Consider the following 24,876-nt stretch of genomic DNA (forward strand, 5'->3'; position numbering starts at 1 on the left):
AACTTTGACTTCTGGTGAGATTAAGTGGATGGTTCAAAGGACCCCCTGAGACTTTTTTTCAGGACTATAACTGAGATTTGTTTATAACTATGATAATCGTCATCATTAGCGGACGGTGCTTTTTGCCCACTGTTGTCATCATTATCGTTATCACGCCGGAAGGAGTACAAAGCCGGCATGTCGCCTTACCTAGCTACACAGAAAATTGTTCTCTCTTTTGCTCCCCTTAGATCCTGGAAACTGTTACTATTAAGACGATCAACAAGAAAGCCTTTATAATTATTGAAACTTTTCATTAACAGAATGTAAGAAAAAATCGGTGGGGAGAGTTATTCGTGTATCTTATAATCTGAACGATAGTTTTTAATAAAACAAATAGCACTTAATTCAATTTACCTTAGTTGTCTCGTGTTTAAAAGTGGCGTTTCTGGGGACCGTAGATTCTTCTCTGATTCTTATTGTCTCAGCCAAGGCTCACTATCATCAACTTTTTTTTTTGCTTCTTACGGCATGGGACACAGAGAGCTGAGGTAAGCGATTGCAAATTTCTCAGTTAAAGTACAGCCCAGTAGCATCCATCAGGAATTAAAAACCGACATGCACTGTTTACTTTCATTATTCTTAATCAAATAAGGGGTGTTTCAGTCTGCAAATTTAATCATACTGGTTAATGAGAATCATACAAACTGAGGAAAACTGACCGCAAATAATTGTGAACCGTACACATAAGTAAGTATATTGCGTTGTCAGGTGATTTGATCTTCTACAAAAACATTATTGATTATCAATCAAGCAACATTGTACATATTTCCATCTGCAATTAAAAGCACTAACACATAGATCTATTTTTTTTCAACGTGATGTGTACTTAAGTACCCTTCATCTAACATAGAATTTCTTCTCTTTTCGAGCAGATATGTCACGTGACAAAAATAGATGACAGAAAATGTTACTGAAGACTACCTGATTCAACTGGAATAATAACTCCAAACAGCTTTTGAATGTCCTGAGACATGTGCAAGGTAATTACATCTCTGCCTTGGATGCGCTTCCTGACAACATCATGATCAGGATACTGACATGTTACCTTTGCATTTCTCCAAAACTTCCCAAAAGTGTTGCGATGCCAATAGCAAATTTCCATTTTTTGGTTTATCCTCCTGAGCGAGGTGAAATAGGCATCCTTGCCAAGATTAGCTCATTTTCACTTAAAAACCTCTTTAGACAAGTGGCAGCTTATCAAATGATGTTTTCATTCGTCATTGCATTAAGACAGTCGTACCAAACCACTTAAGCCACACGATGAACCAAAGTTTGCCGCTCCATGCTTACAGAGTTGGGCAAAAACAAGACACGTTATTTCCGATGCGATACAAGAGGTTCAATGGTTATCTAGATTATCTAAACACATTTATTTACGTGGTAAAGATTTGTTTTTAAATCTATGAATTGATGCTAGTCCTATTTGGAACGAAATGTATTTGAAATAAAAAAGAATACTAAGTAAAACAAACGTTGTCTGCAACACGAAGGATGCCTTCGCATTAAGACTGAGAGTCCTAATGTTTATCATGGTACTTGAATGCACATGTTCGAATGTTCCCAAAAATCTTCTGATAATCTGCCCGCACCCACCCCTCACCCCGCCCCTCGCCACTGAACCGTACTGTTTTCACTCAGCAACTGGTCAGCGGTCACGTTTATGAGGTAAATAAACCGATCGATTCTTAATCACCGTTCTTGTCGATCGAAAAATCAAAACACCAGCGTGATATTGCCGCGAAGATGAAGCAGTTATGTTATTTGATTCGTACTTCACATTCGAGTCGAAGCTTGGGTGGCACAGGTTATTTCTTGCGGTGGAATCGACGAGGGGAATTTGAACACTAGTTGCAGTGTTTGAATTGTTGGAATAAATGGTGGCATGGGGATGGTAAGTTTAACGAACAATTTCAAATTTTGCCGCTTGAATTGAAAGTAAAGTTCATTTGAATTGCTTTCGTATGTATTTCTGACGGTTTTAGATCTACCTGCTTGATTTATATCGGTTACGCTTCATTTTGACAAGTCCCTCAAAATGGCTGCCAAACTTGGAGATTGCCGAAAATTAGGTAAGTTCACGGAGTTGTAAAGTTCTCGTAAAGGTCGGGCCGCACAGTTTTTTTCTGTAGTTACCTTTTCTATGGCACCTACTTCCTAGCTATGTTAGCTGGATCAGTTAAGAACGCCTCACTTTTTCAAAACTTTACCTTGAATTTGATCGGTTTTGGCATGTTTGATTTAGGCGAACCCATAAAGTGCCATTGAAGTCTCCCTGTTTCCTTGATTGACACGTGATGTTTACGAAAGTCGCCTCGATAGATAAGATAGAGTTAATATACATGGCTGTGGTATTTGTTTTTCGCTGAGTTCCGTATTTTTTCGTAAATTGTCCTCCAAAGTTGTATGAAATTAAAGTCTTGAAAAGTGTCACGACAAGCCTTCGCTCGAGTGAAATTCAATTTCTTTGAAACTCTGAAAAATAAAGAGATCCGATCAAACTGAATGTGGCTTTAGTATAGGTACGTGAATGTCTTACAACACACGAGAAACGAGCGAAATCCGTGTCTCAAGCAAAATCGACCGGACCGCCCCTACAGAGACACTCTCTTAAATATCACCATAATCACACAAATTACTTTTTAAGCTGGAACTTATATTAATCAAGCGCTACATTACTTTATTATCTCAATAAATTACTTTTTTAAGTTTTTAGCCCAAACAAGCACAGCTTACATGTCAACATAATTTCATTATTATTATTATTTCTGTCGAATTTTAAACTTTAAAGGGAAAGCTAGCTAAAATAATACAAAGGTACCACTATTATGATTTAACATTTAAACTCCCAAATACTCCATTAGAAATTTTAATAAAGTGATGAACGACTACTCGATATCCACTGCGTTGTAAACACCATTCTGCTTGCTGTTTAATTGTTATTGTATGGAGAAATTACTTCTTTGTTATTCCTGGGTATGAAAAAGTTTAAAAAGGGAGACGTGTTACGGCTTTTTAATTCTTTTTTTTAATTTTTTAACTCCTAATTTTCAAGTGAATTGGTTACGACTATTTGTTGTTTTATCAAGACAGCGCCTTCCAACAATAGTTAATAATTTATTAATGATAGAAATTTATCAAAATGGCTTTTAGGGCTGCGCGTTGAATTACAAAGAAAATAGTGAACCGAATGTTACTAGGATAGAGCGAAGTGGTATGATGAACACGAATTTCAGCAGAAGGTTCCTAGGTTGTGAACCATATTTTTTAACGTGGCTATGTAAATACCTTTCAATAGTTCATTCCAAAGATCTGCAAGCCTTTACGACTTCCAAGTTTTTTTTTTGCTAAGTTTGGCTCAAAGAATATAGATCTCACGTCAAGACAGAAGCCCTCAGAAGTTCATCAGCAGTCGGCTTGACGATGTATTGATTCTGCCAGAGGAAATTACTTATAGAACAATTTTTCTGTAGCAAGCTGGGCCATTATCAAGTTCATATTTAACACGAGTCCCACAAACTGATGGAAACCACTATGTCAAAAGCTCCGTGTGAGTTGAAAGAATGAAAAAGGTGATAAATTTTCAGCGTGATAATGAAACAGAGAAAAGTGGGTAAGCGTGGGTCCAAGAACGACTCACGAGGAGGCGAGAAATTACTTTTTGGTTTTTTACGAAATGAAATAGTTAAAGATTGCTCTCTGCATCTGCTTTATCATCTAGCAGCTGGAGTTCTTTGAAAGTCGCTCTTGCAGTGGGGAGACTTTCCTTGCGGCTTGAAGGAATCAAGTGACTTGAGCGCGGACCCCGCAGTGTCCCTCGAATAAACGTCCTTAATCTGGAGGAACTTGTAAATGAGACCCGCATGGAAAATATTCTTCGATGCCCACTGCTCTCATCCCTGTCTTGGGAACCTCTCATAAATTCTTTACAGCTGGTGCACCGGGTCTGCAAGGTCCCAAATATGAAAGGGTTCATACAGCTGTTGGCGTACACCAAGATATTTGTAAAAACCAACAGGTCGTAAAAGTGCTCGAAGTTTGAACCGCTCCCAAAGTCATTCCAGATCCACATCACGTGATTTGGCAGCATGCATACTGCGAACGCAACGACCGCTGCCACAAAGATTTTCACAATGCGCAAGTTGCGGTGTGCACGCGTTTTGAGCACTTGTCGCCCAGTCATACCACCCTCTGTATCAGCCATAACAACCTGAAGAGTCTTAATGTCCTTGTAAAGCCTTCTCCCAATTTGTACATAAGCAACAGTTATGCCAAAAAGTGGACAAACGTATAACACGATAAAAACAGACTTGGTGTATGCTTTGACGTAACTCACACCAGGCCAGTTCTCTATACAGCTTCCTGAATTGAAACCCAGTACGTAAATATAGGGAGACACGAGTAATGCACTGCCGACCCATATGATGCAAATAATGCACACAGGCTTCCTTCCCTTCATCCGGGGCTTCAGCGGGTGCAGTATGGCTCGATGTCGTTCTAAGCTCATCGCCAGTAGTGTCGCTACAGACACAGACATTAGAACCGTCTGAAGAGGATACACCAACTTACAAAGGAACGGGCCATATGGCCAATAACCGGCTAATCGCTCGATAATATCCAATGGAATGCTAACAATACTGGTTAATAAATCAGTTATTGCTAGGTTGAGAATAAAATACTCACTTGTCTTTCTCTTTCTACGACTGAGGATTACCAGGCATATTAACGCATTTCCGATGGAGCCTACAGCGATTATAACGGAGTAGAAAAACAGCTGCAATACCCGCACAAACTGAAAATCAGAAGCACCAAGGCCGGTTGAATTATTTTGTGAAATATTTCTAAGTATTGACCAGTTAGACATGATAAGTTATCAATCATCGGATTGAGTTTCCGCTTTGCAGATAAACGATGGTAAATAAAAAGTTAGATCATTCGAAGAGCTGTCTTATCCACGGTGTAACAGTTAAGAAGCAAATTCGTCATTGAGAATTTCACTCCTTCCATTTTCCTTTTACCTGCTAAAAGAAAGAATACAATTATTAATTAATTACAAGAAAATCGCACCGTCTGGCACAAACTACTTTGCATATAAGAGTGATTCACGAGATAAAAGAGACAAAATCCGTTGAGGTGTACTAATTACACCTTAACGTCACCTCTTCAATTGGTGTCGTTAACTATGTGGTACATACCCACGGTCATTTCGTACCCAAATGCAGTCGATTTGTGCCCAAGTTTGTGTCGGTTCGTGACCAAGTTTGAGTCCGTTTGTACCCAAGTTTGAGTCCGTTTGTACCCAAGTTTGAGCGCGACCGGTAAACAAAGTATCAATATGAGTGAAGAAGTTTAGCCCACAGTATATCTCAAAAACATTTTTAGCTGTTTTAAGTTTGGATCTTCCACATAGTTAATGGCATTGTCACCCTCATATTGGTTCGTTTTCACCCCAAGGTCACCTTCTCATGCCATTAACTATGTGGGTGATCCAAACTTAATAAAGCTAACATTGTTTTTTTAGATATATAGTTAGGCTTAACCCCACACTTATATCGATTCGTTTACACCCTAAGGTCACCTTCTAAGACGATGCCATTAACCCAGTATGTGGGTGATCCAAACTTAATACAGCTACAACTGTTTTCGAGAGAAGTTGTAGGCTTAACTTATTTACTCACATTAATACTTTGTCCTGAAAAAAGAACTGAGTTTTTCAAAGCTCTCTTCAATTTAACTGAACTTCAAAAACGCCAGCTTTAAGTTAAAGTGTGGACGGTACAAAAGAGTAGTTAGTCGTAACTATTGAACATATTATCATTGCTACTTAAACAGCAAGATTGAAATGTTACAGGCATATTCTTCACTGAGCTCAAAATATTTCATCCTAATATTTTTTCAATCCTTTCCGTAAACTTTTCTCACCTGAATGTGGAAGTGTGTCAAACTGCGTGATAGAAAAAACCAGTCTGCAATTTTATAGAAAACTATCCAGTATTGTTTATTGAAAAAGATTGTCAAAAAAAAACTCTTAAAATTGGTTATATTGACCTCAGTTTGTAAGAGCGACATCTTTTACAATTAAATGAATGTCAAAAAGATCTACTACGCTGTTTTGAACACAGTTATTTTTTGATCAAATATAAGCAAAACCCAAAGCGTTTAACCCTGATCATTTATCCGCCGCAAATGGAAAAGCGAGATAAAAAAGTTGTATTCATTAATCTGACAGCATTGATCTTCGACAACAATACTACATAGAAAAAACGCGTTTGACTTATATAGTACCTCGGTCTTGATTTACGTCATAAGCTCCTTGTATTAGAAGCAGCCAAAAAGCGAAAATTATCTTTTAATGTTCAGTACTGTGGCTCGTGTCCTATCCAAACAACTCTTTTATTTGCATTGCAAATGCGTCTTCATATACTTTCACAAAACCAAAAACCAATTAAAAACACATGCTTTTATAATGGCCACAAAATTGATCTCTAAGACAAAACAGAAGAAAAAAATTGCTATATCGAAATATATTTCAAAAATAGATATATATCAAAAATAACTGACCAGTTTCTTGAAGTGAGACTTGTCAGAATTTCTCTTGTTTTCTTTTCTTAAAATCATAATACTTTTAAATGTTCCTGAAAGCTTAATAGGCAGCCTTTCGGTTAGATAAAGCTTAGTATGTTAATTTGACTTCAATAAGAGATAATGTGTCGTTAAAGTTGAACAATGCTTTTGTTCCGTACATTAAACATTGCGATATACTCGTTTTTGTCGTATTTCAAAGATGTGGCTTAGAATAAAGCTCTATAAATTAAACTATCAATCTTTGCTGTAGTCTCTTGGAATGACCACCAGTTCCTTTGTAAGATAGCAGCATCGAAAAAAAAAGTAACTTTGACTATTCAGACAACGTATAAACCTTCCTCATCAATCAATTCGCTTCGAAGCAAGGTTAAGTGTGTACTTGCTATCTTGGCAAAAATCCCCTTGAGAAGATAGCAATGTTATAAATAAATAATTTTGACTTTGGGGGTAGGTACAACATACATTAATGCACGGTTTTCCTCCTCAGTACCTCCCTCCCCCGCTCTCTTCTTTACTCCGGCTCTCGCCGCTGCGTGAAGATATTAGCAAACAACATCGCATCGACTGTTTAATAAAAGTGGTAGTTTAAGTCTTGTCGCCGCTTAAAATAGTAAAAACTTGTTTTTCTATTTAAAAAAATACCACGTAGCGGTGAAACAGCTGTTCTTGTGGCCAAAATCATGAATATTAATAGCTAGTATAGGTTGATAATAAATATATTTTCGGAGAACATTTTAATTTCTTTTTTTGCGGAAGATAAAGTCTTCTCTACGAATCATGTATCCAGGAAGTCTTTCCTCCTCCACCAAGCATAACTGTCCTTACCCAATCAAAATGGTACACAGAGGAACAAATTTTATATCTCCTTACGATCATTCCACAGATCATATAATAAAATTTGACTGACTGAGCGGCTCTGAAGAACGCAAAAGAGGGTGTTGCTAAAGAAGACGGGAAAAGCCTCCTTGACAACCGAAGCTGTGAAATTGAAACATCAGTAAGACAGCCTCTCTTACGGTTCTAATTATAACACCCTTCATAAAATATTATGAACAATTAATAGGCAATGACGATCAGCCAATTACAAACTTAATACCTCATTAGGCCCCTATTAACCAGGCTTTGCATATGATACGATATTGGGCCTTTGAACGAGCTGTCCGCTTGTCTCCAGTGTTTACGTTCACATCGTCGTACCATCATGCAGTCGCGTTCGAATGTTCCTCCTGGACTGAAAACATGCACTTAATATGTTTTCGACTGTTACTGCAAGAAAAACTATCCTCTTGCGCCCAAAGCAAAACGAATATTCAACAACGTCCTCGTTGAAATGCTTACTCCACAGGCAAATCAATGAAACACTGTGCATCAGACAAAACAACCAGGGTCGGCGGAAATTATCTCTCGTTTTTGTTTTTGTTTCCTTATTTTACCAATGGATAAGAAATTATATACCACGATCGTTATAGACCTAATGAGGGTTATTTAATAGCGCATACTTGTAAAATGAATGTTCAGTCTTTTTTTTTTTTTTTTTTTTTTTTTTTATGAAAGAGAAAAGAACGAACACGCATCGAATGATGAATAACATCCCAGTATACTTTTCAATATGAAACATTCACACTGGCCTAGATATGCCTTACTTTTTGCACAAATCATAATCACCTATACGTCAAAAGTGATTTACATTCAGCGAAACATGGAGCTATAAATAATTTTTATGAATTCTAATCATTTAAATTTTCTGTTCTCGTATTACTCTAGTTAATGCAGGAGGAAATTTCCGTCTTTAGAAAAGTTATTGACTCTAAAAAAAAGAATTGTTGAATTTGAGACAAAGAGTGTTTAATTTCTTCACAGTCAAGTAAGCATACATGTAAGATACAAGAATTTTATTCACTTTGTATTAATTTTGCTTTAGTAGTTTTAAACTGTCCGTGTACTTTTTTTTTTAATTTCTTATAATAAATTTTTCTGATATTTGCAATACAATACAAAAACCGCATATATCTATTGAATTAGTTTAAGAAAGGGACTTCTAATAATACCTGACTGAGACCAACCTCGGCTTTTTGCCCTATTTCAGATTGATATCATCTATTTAGAGGGCCTAGCATCCAATAGAAAAAATCATTGACTCAACCCAATCTTTTAAGGAAGATTAAAAGTTTCTTAAAAACCAATGAGATTTTTTTTAGAGAACTGCTTCTTTGCGCTTCTACACCTTAATTTCTCAAAATAACTAGAAGTAGCTTACACAAGCCAGTTTCTAAAGTACGTCAGTTAGTCGCGAGACTAATCTGATCCGTGGCAGAAAAATCCTATATTGATCGCTAACTGATATCAAACTTCCATTCTAAGGGGAGGTGTTCAGCTGCTAAATTAATAATGGCATTCTTCATGTTATTGTGAGTAAAATGCAGTCAGCTTTCATTTAGGAACCTCCTCAGTTACAGATTACCGCAAGCTGCAACGGTCATCAACTTTAAGTTATTGTATAAATACTGAAACATCTAAAGAGGGGAAAGAGTTCCGTTGGCTACCTTACAATGTTGGTGCAGTTACTTCCTCGTTTGGAGGAAGTACGCGACTGTAAACTTTTAGAAGCGAGTTTCGTCCCTTTTGCCCACGTTTAACGCGCAGTAGTCAGCCAATTGGTAAAAGTCGAGGCAATTTAGTACGCTAAACTGTGGATTCCCTACCAATAAATTGAAAAGCTATATGTCCCAAAAATGCTTTATCGAAATTATCTTAAATGCAAAAGTGACAAATGAAAAATTTACATCACTTACGCCTTAAGACTCGAAATAGTAACGAAGGTACTCTTAGAAATAAAGACTCGTGAACGATTTTTAATTTGAGAAAAAAACCTGATAGAAAAATTCTTGTTTTGCTCTCCACAAGTGCGTTTTACTCGCGAGAAGCAATGCTTTTGTAACTGATTGGAATTACCTGACTCAATTAATTTTATCGCTCCCGTTCGAGAACAGTAGGCCGAGTTCTAAGCAATTATCCAAAACACCCACTTTTTCTTCCACAACAAGCTAAGAGCTTAAAACGCCATATACACAGCTGCTACTGTTTTCGCTTTCGTCGTATTTTAGTGCGTTGCTCATAAATTTTCCTATCTGTCCACCTCCAGCTGTGCTAAGAGGAGAGAAATCCATTCTTTTTCTTTGGCAAACCACAGCAATAAACTCAATGGGTTAAGGACTTTTACTTTTGTCTTTCAATCGGTTCAAATGAGGACCGCATATGAATAAACAAACGAACTCAGACGGCGTTGGTGGTTTTCGATTATAATACGAAAAAAAGTAACTAGAAAATTTGAAAATGAGATAAACATTTTTTTTTTCAAAATCACCAAGATTCGTTTGATTTATTAATCAACAACAGCTATTTTCTCCGGTAACCGCCAACGATAAAATGATGATCAATTCCTGCGATAGATCACCTCCCGATTTGAAAAGTATTTTCCTAAATACATGTATTATATTATTCAGAGTTAAATTGAAATAGTACCTTTGATGAACGCTCAAGCCTGATCAATGCCTCACCTCTTCTCTGATCTTCTGTTTGCCTCTGTTCGTTTTTGATGTGGATAAAATTTGCGAGGCTCTATGAAATGTTGGTGATAGAAATTGATTTTGAACTGTTTCCGGCAGCTTTCTTAAATTTTAATTTACCACGGGTCGTAAATTAACTTCATGGAGTAGATTACCTTCGAACTTCCCCTCCGACCAAAGGGTATTGGAAGATACGATTTATTTTTCGATGCGAGACGAAAAAAAAAGGAAAAAACAAAAAAAGGAGGTGACTAAGCACAGGACCTGAGACAAAGGCTTTCGACGCGGGACAAAAATTTTAAAAAGGGCTTAACACAGACTTTGAAACCGTAAATGCAAAAATTTAAAAGGGTTGTCCAAATCTATCATTAATTTTATGGCGCAATCTTCCACACAAAATTTTTAAATGATTGATTTTTTTAGGGTATTACGGTGTTGTAAACATTAACAAAAGTCAACACCGTCTTTAGGAATTGGTTTTATTGCGTCGGCTTACATGAATTGAAAAGTTCAACTGATGTTGTCAAAACTTCCATTCTACTCCAGTGAGATGAAGGTGAGTATTTTCCGCATATTGATTGTTCTTTTTATTATTCGCAAATAAAAGGGAATTAATTTTTCTTCAGCTTCTTTCGTTTACTCTTTAGCAGCGGGGGACACGTTCACAATCGGTAATTTCTATTCACTTGGTAAACACGCGAGGACAAAACTCACCGATTTAAATATTTAGTTCTTAGGGTGTTACGAAGCCGACAGTCTTTAAAAGGAAAATCTCATTTTTGTTAAAAAAAAAAAAAGTGTTGAAATTCTGTCGCACTTACTTACCTCTTTTGCATGGATTTTTCTTGTCTGAAATGTGTCAAAGTTCTGAATTTTGGTGCGTTTAATGCCAAAGCCCTGCAAAAACGCGTTGAAATGTTGGTGGCACTTGAATTTATTTCGGTATCTTGATTGAGAGAGGAAATGCGATAGCACCGCCTCCAAGCGTTTACGTGAAGGATAATTTGCTTTCTACGCACACGATCGATTTGCCTCAGGCTTTAAAGCGAAAACGGAAGCAAAAATAAAATCAGTTTTGTGCATATCTGATATTTTTAGAGTAACGCCTGCAAAATAGATGTTGCAGAGAGCTTTATCAGCTCGTAAAGAAATACAATATTTCGAATTTACCTTATTCCGTACACAAAGAGATTGTATATAATTATTCATGACGAACAAGTCGTTAAGAAGATTACATTTTACAGTTGTCCATCTGTAAACCAAAGATCTTACTCATGTATAGCTTGCAATCATTTCAAATAGAGGAACAGAGGAAGTTTTGGGTTTCGTTCACATCTACAGTAAAGAGTTTCTTCTAAAAAAAGAAACTGCGACTTGTCGTGAGAGATTCCGGAATGATCGGGTCAGCCTTCGATTCAGATTCTTTCGCAAAAGATTTTTTGAAGTGCTATTAAGTTAATTTCACACATAAGGTTTCGAGAAAATAAATCCAAAATGATGTTTAAATATGCAATACCTTGTAGGATTTTTGTAAGCCGATTTTGAATAACATCGGAATCAAAATTAAAAGCTTGGTTCACCAAGTTGAACCCCAAAAGATTGTAAAAACACGTTTATCTGCTTTGGTTATTCAGTGAGAATAAACAAATTTATGCGACATGGTTGAGGTAAAAAAAACTTTTTAAAGGAATGAACGATTTCCTTTGCCTTTCCATTTAATAAGATGAATGAAATTATCTTGATAAAGTATGATATGGGTGTCAAAGTCGACATGTGATGTAACTGTTTACTTTTTGTTCACTTTTTTTTCCTTTGTTTTTTCCTTCATCCGTTTTCAAATTGTTGGTTTTGTTTTTATGATTTTCAAAAGTTTTCCATCAAAAAAGGAAAACGAAGTTATCGCTTGTGAAATTACAAATTATCATGATGTGCATCTTGGATGAAAATGTATCGGTTCATCTTACATGTAGTTTTTTATCAGCATATTTACCTTTGAAGGACCTACCTTGTGAGAGTGCCTCTAAAATCGCATTTATTTTTGCACATAATTTAGAAAGTCGATGTCTAGTTGAGTAGTATTTGATTTATAACTGATTATAAGCTAAATTTCAATCAGGTCGAATAAACTCGTGTTCAGTTTGTTGTCGATTTTTAATGCTCTCGATGAAAGCAAATCAAAAGCTGGAAATCTTTCCAGATAATCTTTCACTCGCTTACTCATTTTATCGATGGAGTCTGTGAAGAAAAAACACGTAAAATAATAGGTTTCTGTGGTACAACTTACGGGAAACGAGACTTATATGTAATCTTGAAATCCTTCCTATCTTTATTTCTGTTAGCTTTTTGGTTGTTTTTGGGGGTTTTTTTGTTTTTTTGTTTTTTTGCGATGTCATTCCAAATTTTTTTCTTAGTGAACGCGAAAGTGACACCTCAATTAGTTATAGATTTCGCAACATAGTCGTGAATAAATTTGATCGCTTCAGAGAACTGAAACAAGAGTCGGTATCCCTAGGAGATTTTAGGTAACTGCACATTGCGAGGATCGAATTAATAGAAAAAATAAGCTATAGATTTCGCAACATAGTCGTGAACAAATTTGATCGCTTCAAAGAACTGAAACAAGAGTCGATATTCCTGAGAGATTTTAATTAACTGTGCATTGCGTGATCAAAGAAAAGTAGAAAGGTAGGAAAAGGTTGCATTTGAAGAAAATAATACATTCGAATTTGAAATTCAAAAGAAAAGTTGAACTCAAATCTTCAGAAAAATTTTAAAGTTTACCTTTTTTTGAAAAAAAGTAGTCGTACGTTGAATCACAAAAACAGCTGGTGGCAAATGCAATACTCAATATCTTTTCTCTCACGGAATAACAACTTTAAGGGGAGCAGCAGCATTTCTTCATTGCATTGCATGTACCTATATTTTTTCTTTAAAACTAACTATTAAAGGAGCCACTTACTCGAGCTATTCAATCTTATATATCGTGGAAGTTTCGCGCTTAGGGTTCAATGACTGTTGCATGACCTAATTAATGTCTTCATTAGCATAACTTTAGCTTAATGCTAGGCACGAACTTAAGGTGAATATCTTCAACAGCAAACTAGATATAGCCTCAGCATACAAATAAGCACGAAGATACCTCACGATAGCTTTTTGTCATAAAACCAAAAAGCTTCTTGCTGACATTTGGAAAACGCCTATCCAGGAACAGAATAGAAATATTCTTAGGCGATTTTAAAAAGGAAACCAATCTGATAGAGCGCTGAAATGTAATCAAACAAGCGATTTCCATATTTTTTCTTTAAAGAATTCTTTTTTTTAACCTTTTAAACTTAGAGATTTTTATATGAAAGATGTTGTTATTCAACAAACGAGTAATATTGGTTGCACTCTGAGCCCTTTTTCTTCGACTATTTAATTGTAGTGAGCTGTGTTTTCAGATTATTAAATTACAAACATATCAATAAGTACATGTATTTTTTGAAAACAGTTAGACTCTACAAAGAAATTTTTGGCAGGTGCTGCAATGAGGTCGTTCGAACGTTATTACGTAATTGTATATATAAGCGACGAGTGTATCATCTGGACCACTTGGGTAGTTGACTGAAGAGAATCTTTCTGTTAGTGGAAAATGCCATTTTGTGAATGAGAAGTAAAGGAAAATGTTGATCGTATTCTGAAATGATGGAAAAATATGAAGAAAATTGAACTGGCTAAGGTATAAAGGGTAAAAAAATCGTAGGGAAAACGGAATAAATCAACCTATCAACTGGTGTGAATGGGGCAAAATTTAAAGAAAGCGCTTAATTGCGAAATACTTTGTAATGATTTTATTTCATTCATTGCTAATTCAAGCGGCTGGTATCCTGTTGGATAATGGTTTATACAGTAAACAATATAGATGTCAAGCCCCATTTTATAAATAGGACAAAACTAAGGAAAAAACTCTAAACGGTTTACTATTAAAGAACTTCATCGTTATTAACTACAAATCAGCTTGAGAAGGGTTGAGGCGCATGAAAATCTCATGATAAAGTTATATCATATTTGTTGCCTCGGTATAATTGATAATTATCCTCATCCGTGCACGATAACTCACTATTAAATATTTTGGTAGATATAACAGATATTCCAAACAGCTATTAATTTTATTTCGCTTATCTAAAATTTAGCTCATCAAGAAGCTTGGCGGTACACAGTACATCCTAATGTAGACCAAAAAACAAATGAAAAATATCAAATTGTTTTATCGCTAATACCAGCTTACTAATGTGATATTTCGATTTCAATAGGAAATTACGGCAAAGGAAAGGTTGATCGTCTGATAATTGTAATTGCGAGGAAATAAAAGAGATGTAGGAGTCAGCTGAGGTCAAACATTTCGGAAATAAAAGTTAACTTTTATTTATGCTCCCGCTCAGCTCAAGTGCACTTAAATTGAATTGCGTAACTTCTACATCTACAGTCTATTTTGAGCTTAGAACTAAAGCTTGCAATGTTTGTTTACACATAATTTTCTTGATCACAAAGATTTGAAAACAAACAATAAGCTGCCATAAGCCTAAGCACGTTAAGAAATTATCGCTAAAATTTATTTTACTGTCGTATCGCTTTTTAACCAAAATTCATAATTTATAACTGTCCTTTCAAAAACGTTCAAACAATTCTGAAATTGCGCGAATAGTATTTTTTTTCCACAAAACCTTTCCATTTATTTTCCAGAAGCTTGAAAGGATGCTAATTTTGGAGACATATGCATGATACACGACAAGCATATTTTAAAGTGTTCCAATTGCGTCATACTAGAGTAAAATCTTTTAGGATAAGACGGAAGACGCCAACGTTTTGTTGACATACAACAAATTTGTGTCTTTGCGTCATAGTTAGTGCGTAATGATCGCAAGGAACACAGATGGGTTTGGACGGAACATTTGACAAGTTGCGTCAGAAATTATTTTACGGTCGTTGAAAATTGATGTCAGTTGAACCTTGAAAAAATAAGGAAAGCAATAATGATTGCTTGCCAAAGTAAACAAACTTAAGTAATTAATTAATTAAGGATGATGAAGATTAAAATGAGTCTCAGATGATAAACTTGACAAGTTTTTGCGGATTTGTATAAAGTGCAAGTTACCAGCCTTTAGTGTGGAGGACACCAAATAGAAATGTTTCTAACAAACGAGGATTTAAATATGTGGTAAGCTTGAAATAGCGAGTTTTACAATGTGCAATACTAGATTTGGCGTTAAGAAAACCAAAAATATGATTTTGGTAAGACGGGAAAAAAACAACATCGAAAAGAATTTGCAAAAAGTGAACGAGTATTGTTAAGGATGGAGAAGATTTAAAGGATTGGAAATAGCTAACTTAAAAAAATTTGGCAAATATAATAGATGCTCTTATCATAACAATAATGCCTCTTTAAAGCATATTTGAAAGACTGAGTCAGGCCGCCTACTCTCACTGCTTGTAAATTAAGATTAAAAAGGTCATGACCAAATAATGATGATAAAAGCCGTTTGATGGCAGCCGAGGACTTTTTTAAGCGACTTAACTCGAGACTTACGACATGAATCAAATAGGCATGAAAATGAGAACAAACATCGACCTTGTCGTTTGATTTTAACGTTATTTGTTCAACCTTCACGCAAATGATAGACTGTAATACTATGCATTTACTGTCTCCATCCTGACTTTTCATGCAAAATTGTTGACGTTTCTTACGAATTGGAGATATTTTGCTAGTTTTTCAATTTCATCCTCTCTTGGTATCAATCAATCAATCAGAACTAGTTGGCTTTTATCCTCAGTGCTGTTATAAACGTCATTGCCAAAATAAACACTTGATTTGTCACATGTGAATATGATTTTAAAAGTCTGTAAACTGGGTCCACCATTTTGTCACTAAAGTGGAATTGAAATAGTTCGAAATACTCTCCCAGCTCTGATTAACCAAGAGAAAGACTAGAGATTTATACCATAGCTATCTTTTTATTACTAGCAGTGTTACTTCGTAAGTTTCTGAACGTAAAACCCTAAGCTGATTTCAACTCTGAAATGACTGAGTAAACAAAAGCAAGAATCATGAAATGACATGATATTTGAAAGCCACAGGAGATAACAGTCTTTATTTTTCTTCTCACAGTTGGTTCAGACACAGTTATTATTTTTACCACACTCCTTCTGCAGATTTTCAAAGTTTTCCCAGAAACCGAGCAATAATTTTCTTTTTGTCAATTATCAGGAGCCTTACAAAAGGAATTCCTCAGAGACTGGGAGCTTTTCGGCACGCTTTCTTCAAACTTTCTCACTTTTATTATGTTTAGACTGAGAAACCGTTGGCATCCTCCATAAATTTCAAGGAGGTTCGTTTAAACTTTAAACCATTTCTGGTCAAGGAGCAGGTGTTAAGAACAAGGTTTAGAGAACATGTTTTGAAATAGAAACTTGACTTTAAGAAAGAAAAATAAATCTGAATACTGAAAGGGTAAAGAGTATCACTCTAAACTACCACCAACCAATAACCGAGAAATTTCAACTGATTAAGAATTTCATTTGTTTTCTCTCTTTCCTTCTTTTTCAAGGGGTGAGGGGGAGGTGATTGATACTAAATTGTTTTAGGAAATGACGACGAGGGAAAGGTTGATCGTCGGATAATTGTAACTACGAGGAAATAAAAGAGATGTAGGAGTCAACTGAGCTCAAACATTTCGGAAATAAAAGTTAACTTTTATTCATGCTCCCGCTCAGCTCAAGTACAATTAAGTTGAGGTGCGTAATTTTTTCATATACAGTCTGTTTTGAGTTTAGAATTAAAGCATGCAATGTTTGTTTATACAGAATTTCTTGATCACAAAGATTTGAAGATAAACAGTGAGCTGCCATAAACCTAAGTACGTTTAGACATTAAAGCTGAAACTTATTTTATCGTTGTATCGCTTTTTAACCAAAACTCATAATTAAGAGCTGTCCTTTCAGAAACTTTCAAACATTTCTGAAATTGCGCAAATAAAATTTTTTTCCACAACACCTTTCCATTTACATTCCAGATATTGAAAGGATGCTAATTTTTGAGACACGCATGATACACGACAAGCATATTTTAAACTCAGTGTTCCGACTGCGTCATACCAGAGTGAAATCTTTTAGGATAAGATGGAAGACGCCAACTTTTTGTTGACATGCAACAAATCTTGTGTCTTTGCGTCATAGTTAGTGCGCAATGATCGCAAGGAACACAGATGGGTTTCAACCTACCTTTGAAAAGTTGTGTCAGAAATTGTTTTAGGATCGTTAAAAATTGATGTCAAAACTTTATAAACTAGGGAAAGCAATAATGCTTGCTTACCTGTGTAGAAACAGCAAAAAAAATAAAAAAAGAACAAACCTAAATAAAAGGGGAACGGGAATGATAAATTTAGGTGAAGAAGATTAAAATGAATCTCAGATGATAAACTTGACAAACTTTAGATCATGTGCAAGTTACCAGCTTTTAGTGTGGTTGAAACCCCCCCAGAATTAGTCCAATGAGATACAAAAACACTAAAACAAGATCAGTTAACCCAAAACAAATGAGGATGAGGAAGGATGGAGAGGATCGACATAGATTTTAAAACAGTGATAAGCTTGAAACAGCCGTCTTAAATAATATGCAAAATTAGCTTTAGCGTCAAGAAAACCACAAATATGAGTTTGGTAGGACGGGAAAAAACAATATCGAAGAGAATTTGCCAAAAGCGAACGGGTATTGCCAAGGATGGAGAAGATTTAAATGGATTGGAAATAGCTAACTTGAAAAATTGATGCAAATATTATAGATACTTATATCATAACCATGCCTCTTTGAAGCATATTTGAAGGACTGAGTCAGTCCGGCTTATCTCACTGATTGCAAAAGAAGATTAAAATAGTCATGACCAAACAATGATCATAAAAGCCGTTTGATGGCAGCCTTTACGAAGTCTTTGTTTCTTAGCGACTTAACTCGAGACTTGCGATATGACTCGAACAAGCATCGACCTTGTCGTTTGATTGTAACATTATTTGTTCAACCTTCACGCAAATGACAGACTGTAATATTATGCATTTGCTGTCTGCTTGTTGACTCTTCATGCAAAAATGTTAACGGATGCCATAAATTGGAGATATTTTGCTATTTTTCTTAATTTCATCCTCTTTCGGTATCAATCAATCAGAGATTGGCTTTCATCTTCTGTGTTGTGATACACGTCACTGCCAAAATCAAAGCTATCTACCATTATTTTCCATAAGAGTTGGGTACAAGCTTTGTAATCAAACAGAGAAGGTTTATCTTGACTCTGTTTGAGTGAAAGCGTTTGCTGTGTTCAGAAAAGTGTAAGACATGATCTGTGATACGTAAAGAGGTACTTCAGTCCAACTCAGACGAATCGCAGTCTTATGGTCATCTAAGTGCTTTATTTTCCACCTCTGGTTTTATTTGGTTTCAAATCGCTAACAATACTGAATAAAACCATGTGCTGTGTTCGAAAACACTTCAGGACAAAATCAGTGCTACTTAAGAGATAACTACTAATCAGCAGCTTAAAAGTCTCGAAGTCTTATTTTCATCTGAGAGCTCTTCAATGAATAATGATAACCTTTAAAACCTTCCCAAATAACGCCTTCGCCGTAATAAGAGTTAGGCCCACGTATGTAAGGACCATTCAAAAAAGTCTTGTGACACCACTTAAACCACCAGCCACCGTGGTACTCAAGGGCACAGTTCCCAGTGGATTTGAAATCGTTGTCTTCATCCGGAGTAGAAAATGGCCAGCCACAATGGTAAGAGAAGGAGTCATCAGCGGTTCCTGAGAAATTTACCAAAGCAAAAACCAGGAAAGTATTTAAAAGTTATACTCTCTTCAGTGGCGGATCCAGACCTTGCGCTAAGGAAGGGGAGGGGGGGGAGGGGGAGGTTTTCTGTCGCTTGGACTGCCGGCTTTTCTTCCCTCTGCGATTCCTTTTTTTTTTTTTTTTTTTACCCAAAATAAGGAAGGGAGAAGTGGATTGGATCCCCCGGGCCTCTTCCCTAGATCCGCCACTGCTCTTGCAAGAGAAAGTTTTATTGCTGCATATCTGTTATTCTGGGCCGGGTTGTTCGAAAAGGGGTTGACTTTAATCCTGGTTTAAAAGTTAACCTTGGATTTAATTTCTCATGTAGAAGAGCGTGTACAGGAGCCAAGGTTTTGTTGGGTTTTATCTCAGTATGACTCAAAACTAACAGGGAAAAATGCAAACAAATAAATCCCTTTGCAGAGCTATAAAACTGAATTGAAAATTCACACTAACCCCGTGTTAGGTAAAGCTTGTTTTAAAAAACCAGGCCCTGTATAATAACGTTTAATTTTTTACCTTTCCTTCCGCGCTTATGAAGTCTTTTCTGCATCCACCCTTGTTGGGGATTGATTTGCCGCAAAAATATGTATATAGTTACCAAAATGGCTTCGAGTACACAATGAAAGTAAGTGGTGATAGGAAGGAAGTAAGAAATGAAATCCGAAGACGAGACTGACAGGGTTAATAACATATCTTAATTATACTCTTCTCAAGAACCAGAACCCTTCAAACAATGTTTTATCAACAAAAGGCTGGGAAAAGGGACAAAAATTCCCTTAGATATCATCTAAATCATTTACTAAATGATTAACCATTATCCAATTTTGTTTTACGTGAACAGTTTTTAACCGCTGGGCTTAGTATTTTTCTTAACTTTCTTAACAATGTTCTATCTCTTATTCAATTACTTTACTAACATTTCTGTCTTTGTTTGTGTCAAAATTGTTGTTGTTGTCTCCGGTCATCGCATTGAAGCAAGCCTTGGAATTACACAATGCGCATGTAAATTAGTTTAGTCACCTGATGTGTTATAATAACCAAGGATCAACCGGTACTTGTCATGTTCACTCCTGACACCAAAAGAGCTGTATTCGGCATAAGCACTTCTCCCTTCGAAGTCCACCATGTCTACTCGTAACATGCTGTTATTATCTGAAGTCAGGCGATGAATCCTGTCCAAGCCAAGCCAAAACTCGCCTCTAAGATTTCCGACGCTTATAATCGCTCCAGTTGAGGTTGAAGTCAACGGAACCGTCGATTCTTTTCTGGAATACCGTCCATCCTCCACCAGCTGTTGTTTGGTCGCAGAAGACATTAAAAGCTGATTGGTTGTCAGGTTTGATGATGTACACACCGTCTCTATTTTGGCCTGATTTAAAGATGTCAGCGCAATTTCTGAAAGCTAGAATAAACAAATAAATAAAAAATTATGGCGTATATTATGCTGCAAGCAACAAGGTATTGACTGGATCAGAACAGTATCTTCACTGATGAGAGCAAAAAAAAATGGTAAATTCAGACACAGCAGTTTTTTCAAACGATATCGATTCGAAAGAATTGTAATTTAGAAAAGGTGATGAAAAAATAGCCAAAATAGGAAAATTTGGGAAGAAACAAGACACACATTACTCAAGATAAAATCATTAAATGGAAAATTTATGAAATAATTTAGGTTACGCTCTAACGCGGAGCTGCTGAACGAAACGTCAGCTTTAAAACTCTTTACGAAGGCCAACTTTTACGTTATCAACTCAGTTAATTATACTTTATTACCCTGTTATACTCTCCATCCGACGCAGCACAACAGTCTCTGTAAAACTTACTGCATTTACTCATTAGGTTTGAAAGAGTTTATGTTGCAATTTTTGACCACATCATCACCTTTACAATACCTTGGCAGACTTCTCCTCCGCTGAATTCTTCTGGACAGATACACCGAAAACTTTTACTTGTGAAACCAGCTTGGCAGGTGCCTCCATTTAAACATGGGCCGCTATCACAAGGGTTCTAATCAATAGCAAATATAAAACAAAGCACGTTCCGCTATAAAGTACCATTAAACTTATAACCAAAGTTGTCATGATAACATCTCCAAACTCTAAAATAAGGAAAATTTCATGGAGGCGTTAAGAATTTTTTTTAAATTCTTCACAAGCAAATTTCGTGCCCGATTGATAAGGAGATGCAAGTTTCGTGGGCAAATAACAGCGTGTATTGAGTAATCTTAGTAATCTTATCTTAAATCTTGTCACCATATTTACGTAAAAATATTTCACACCAATTTTTAACTTTAAAAATACTTTGAAGGAATCACTATAAGCCTCAGTGAAGGAAGATTAATTCTTAGGGTTTTTTTATTTTTCATCCACCGTGCTTAAGGTTCGTGCATGAACCTAAAGGATGTGATTTGAGCTACCTGTTATTGAAGTACGCTTTGGTTACCATAATTATATGGCAGATAAACAGGTCTACAAATGCATCCTTAGAAGACAAAGAGCCTATCTGTACTCAGGTACCACAAAACAGCCCAGAAAGATAAATCAAATGTGCTCGTTACCTCAATGGCAAGGTACGTAAAACCTTGCACATTAGCGAGACTTTTGTCAGTTGCATTGTTTAACTGGCATATGTGTTTTCCTTGGAAAAATGGTCTCAGATTGATGGACACGCAGTCGGGGTCCATATAACACAACACACGACAGCTCCCCTCATTTGGCACATCCTCAGTTTTGATTAAATGTTTCTTCATTTTCTTATTCGGGATTGGTTCTTTGAACACGATAATGCGAAATTCGTCATCTGTGGAATGCAAATAAAATTTTTAATGTGGCTCTCTTCAAGATAAAGAGCATTTCGATTACTTTTTTATCAATTTTTATTCAATGCTTGCTCTTTGTAAATTAACTTTATCCATTTAGGTTTAAGGTCTTTACTCTGCAAAAATGTCCATGGAGTCGTATTTATGGGAGTTCGACAAATTTACGGAAAAAGGGCTATTTCTTCTTCAAATTACATATCTTCCGAAAGTTTTGTATCTAACGTAGTTAAATTGAATCCTTACAGTTATCAGAATTGAGAAACAATATGTAAAAGGTAACTTCAAAAATATAATATCAGTAATGGAGAGATGATTCCTCGAAAAAAAATGGCCTAAGATGAAAATGGTATGAATGTAGTAAGTTTTGACTTTAGTTACAAGTTTACAGATGGAAAGTTTATAACAAGTTACAAGTTTATTACAAGTTTGAAAAATAAAAGATATATACTGCTCGCAGTTAGTTATAGCTGGTATAGCCTTTATGCATGAAAAAAAATTATCTGGAATTAAGAGATATTTTAAGACAATAGAAAGAAAAAATAACGAGATATTCTTACCCAAACAGCAAATACACCAAGAGAAGAAAGTTCCAAACATGATGAAGACAATGAAGGCGATGGTTGTCATTTTGAAATAAAACTGCAGGTCTAAATAGCGCGTCCTTGCAGATACGTAACAGATAGCTACTTTTAATGCAGAAGGCACTTCTATTTTTCACCCTTAAATATATTATATACAACAAAGAATGCAGGGGGTGTATTATTCTAAACAGCAGGTACTTCAGGCACTTAAAAAGTTCTGAACTAGTTGCAATTAACTTACATTTGTGAGCGAATGCCCCTTCTGAAATATTTTGTAGCTTTTTATTACGACTACTTATAGCTGTTTCCACCGAAATGGATAAAAAAAGTTTCATTTTAATTTTTATTCGAAAATTTCAAGTTTTATCACGTTGCGTGTTTCTATTCCATCATATGCTCTCTCAGGAGGTTAATTTAATTTAAACTTTCAATAAGTGACACCTCTAACAGGTGTTTTTATGGAGATAAAAGCAATCTATGCATTTCACCTTCAAATGAAAGAACAGGTAACTTTAGATGTTTTCGAAGTTATAGGGCCAGCACCTTAGTTACATTGCTTCACAGCAAGATGTCTTAAGTTCGTTATTGCAAAAATTTCAAGTTTTATTATGTTGCGTGTTTCTATTCCTTCATACGCTCTCTAAGTAGGTTAAATTGATTTAAACTTTTAATGAATGATACCTCTAAACAGGTGTTTTTTAGAGATGAAAGCAATGTATGCTTTTATCTCCACAAATTCTGGTTTAGTTATGATTCTTTTCTCTTTTAAGCCTAAAGCAGTCTCAGTTTAAACTACCACCTTGAAATGACAGAATAGGCAGTTTTAGACCTTGTTAAAGTTGTAAGGATAGCTTCTTAGTTATATTCTTTCACAGTAAAATATCTTAAGTTCGTAACATTCGTAATAGGTAACTTTAGACCTCGTCAACATTGTAGGGTTGGCTTCTTAGTTATATTCTTTCGCAGCAAAACGTCTTAAGTTCGTAGAGCGTATGACTCATATTTCAAGCCATTTCACAATAAAAATATCCAGGCCTGAATTCTCTCGCCCATCCAAGATCTGCGTGAGATCCATTCCTTCCTATTTTTCTCATTTGATCGCTCAGTAAACTGTCATTAACCTTTTTTTTTTCCTTTTTTCCAGAGTGCTTTCAAAAGTTTTACCACAGCTTTTTGAATAAAATTGACCTATCATTTTAAATTCAACGAAGAGGGATTCGAACTGGTTTCAACGGTACCAAATAGTGCTTAAAGATATAATCATCAAATAGAGAAGCCTTGACTGTGCTCTGTTCTGTTTTTAAGCACTTAGGAAGCGGCTAGAGCACGCAAGAAGTATTGTGGGAAACACGAGACGTAGTGGATTCTTTTCTAAAGAATCCGTTAAATTCCCCAGGCATTACTTTCAATTTTCAAAACAAACTTTACTTCCAAAGCGATTATCAGTGTCGTCAGCATGCTCTATACTCTCATAAAGCACGCTCCAATAGGTATATCAGGATCCTTGGGTTCAATAATCTGATTGGTTGAATAAGACGAATCCTGTCAAAAATGTCAAACCATCAAAGTTCAGTAACCATCGAAGTTTACAATCTGCAATAGTTTACAAACTGAATTAGTTTGGCAGGTTCAATTTAACACTTTTTCCTGAAGTTTTTTTTTTTTTTTTTTTTTTTTTTTTTTTTTTTTTTTTGTCTCAAACATATAATCTGAAAGTGAAATGTTCAGTGAATTCCGGCTGAATTGGGGTTCATAAAAACTCGCAGGTTCTTTCACAAAAACAAACTGCGCAAGACGTGTGTTGTATGAATAGCGACAGCCGAATTCACAAGTACATGAAGATTGCTCGGGATGACAGCACTGTAAGTTTCAGCTGCTGTGACTCATGTGGCCTTCCACGCATCGGAAAGAATATCAGATCAGAGTAAACTCTTAGTTGCTCACTCGAAGGGCGTCCGGTGTAGTTCCAAGGCTTGCTTCAATGCGATGACCTGAGATCGCCATGATAAGCTAGCCGCGATGGTTCTTAGCATATTTAATTTTAACAATAATGCCAGCTTGTTTATGTTTTTCATCATTCCTATTTTGTTATGTTTTGTTTTTGAACACGAAACTATATACTACACAAGTGTTAGCAGTGTTTGATTTTTATCACCTTAAGTAATTAAGTTTGCAATCTAATTGAGCGTGAAAAACCTTCAAAACTCGGACTGTCCATTTCACTTTCTCTTGAAGGAGATTCATCTCCGTTCACGTCAGTTAAGGCGCTGGCATTTTTACAAACCTTTGTTTGGTTCTTCTGTTGCTACTCTCCGGCTCGCTTATTCCAAAATTTCACTTCCAATTAGCGAGAAAAAGCTAGAGAGAGGTCCGAGAAGAGGTTGGACACAATACAATTTGGCAAATGGCGTGACAACCTCAGTTCAGCTCC

At 35.9% G+C, this 24,876-nt stretch overlaps 2 protein-coding genes and 1 long non-coding RNA gene across 7 annotated transcripts; 1 reads left to right on the plus strand and 2 right to left on the minus strand.

Annotated features, from left to right (window-relative positions):
* Positions 1 to 1,719: 1,719 nt before the first annotated feature.
* LOC149044845 (uncharacterized) lies at positions 1,720 to 9,495 on the plus strand. The gene is made up of 3 exons (XR_016187326.1): positions 1,720 to 1,933; positions 2,025 to 2,111; positions 8,711 to 9,495. It is a non-coding gene; the product is annotated as an uncharacterized LOC149044845 (long non-coding RNA).
* LOC113682962 (QRFP-like peptide receptor) lies at positions 2,675 to 11,283 on the minus strand. 2 transcript variants are annotated; one of them, XM_089208368.1, is made up of 3 exons: positions 11,016 to 11,283; positions 10,147 to 10,242; positions 2,675 to 5,060 (listed from the first exon to the last, which is right to left on the minus strand). In XM_089208368.1, exon 3 carries the CDS (start codon positions 4,901 to 4,903, stop codon positions 3,725 to 3,727), a length of 1,179 nt encoding a protein of 392 aa, XP_089064494.1. In that variant the 5' UTR covers positions 4,904 to 5,060; positions 10,147 to 10,242; positions 11,016 to 11,283; the 3' UTR covers positions 2,675 to 3,724. The 2 variants fall into 2 exon arrangements, with proteins under 2 accessions (XP_089064494.1, XP_027055958.2); XM_027200157.2 differs by lacking the exon at positions 10,147 to 10,242.
* A 7,223-nt stretch (positions 11,284 to 18,506) lies between these two features.
* LOC113682991 (fibrinogen C domain-containing protein 1-A-like) lies at positions 18,507 to 22,626 on the minus strand. Of its 4 annotated transcripts, none has more exons than XR_016186459.1 (5): positions 22,422 to 22,622; positions 21,604 to 21,845; positions 20,939 to 21,053; positions 19,563 to 20,448; positions 18,507 to 19,018 (listed from the first exon to the last, which is right to left on the minus strand). XR_016186459.1 is itself a non-coding variant. In XM_089205807.1 (5 exons), the coding sequence occupies exons 1-5, from the start codon at positions 22,489 to 22,491 to the stop codon at positions 20,246 to 20,248; spliced, it is 570 nt and encodes a 189-aa protein (XP_089061933.1). In that variant the 5' UTR covers positions 22,492 to 22,626; the 3' UTR covers positions 18,507 to 20,245. The 4 variants fall into 4 exon arrangements, 3 of the variants coding, with proteins under 3 accessions (XP_089061933.1, XP_089061932.1, XP_089061934.1); XM_089205807.1 differs by adding an exon at positions 20,473 to 20,490 and having other exon boundaries at positions 18,507 to 20,359; positions 20,928 to 21,053; positions 22,422 to 22,626; XM_089205808.1 differs by lacking the exon at positions 18,507 to 19,018 and adding an exon at positions 20,473 to 20,490 and having other exon boundaries at positions 20,258 to 20,359; positions 22,422 to 22,626.
* Between the last annotated feature and the right edge of the window lie 2,250 nt (positions 22,627 to 24,876).

The sequence above is a fragment of the Pocillopora damicornis genome, chromosome 5, assembly GCF_964200805.1.
Source record: "Pocillopora damicornis chromosome 5, jaPocDami1.2, whole genome shotgun sequence".
Classification (NCBI taxonomy): Eukaryota; Metazoa; Cnidaria; class Anthozoa; order Scleractinia; family Pocilloporidae; genus Pocillopora; species Pocillopora damicornis.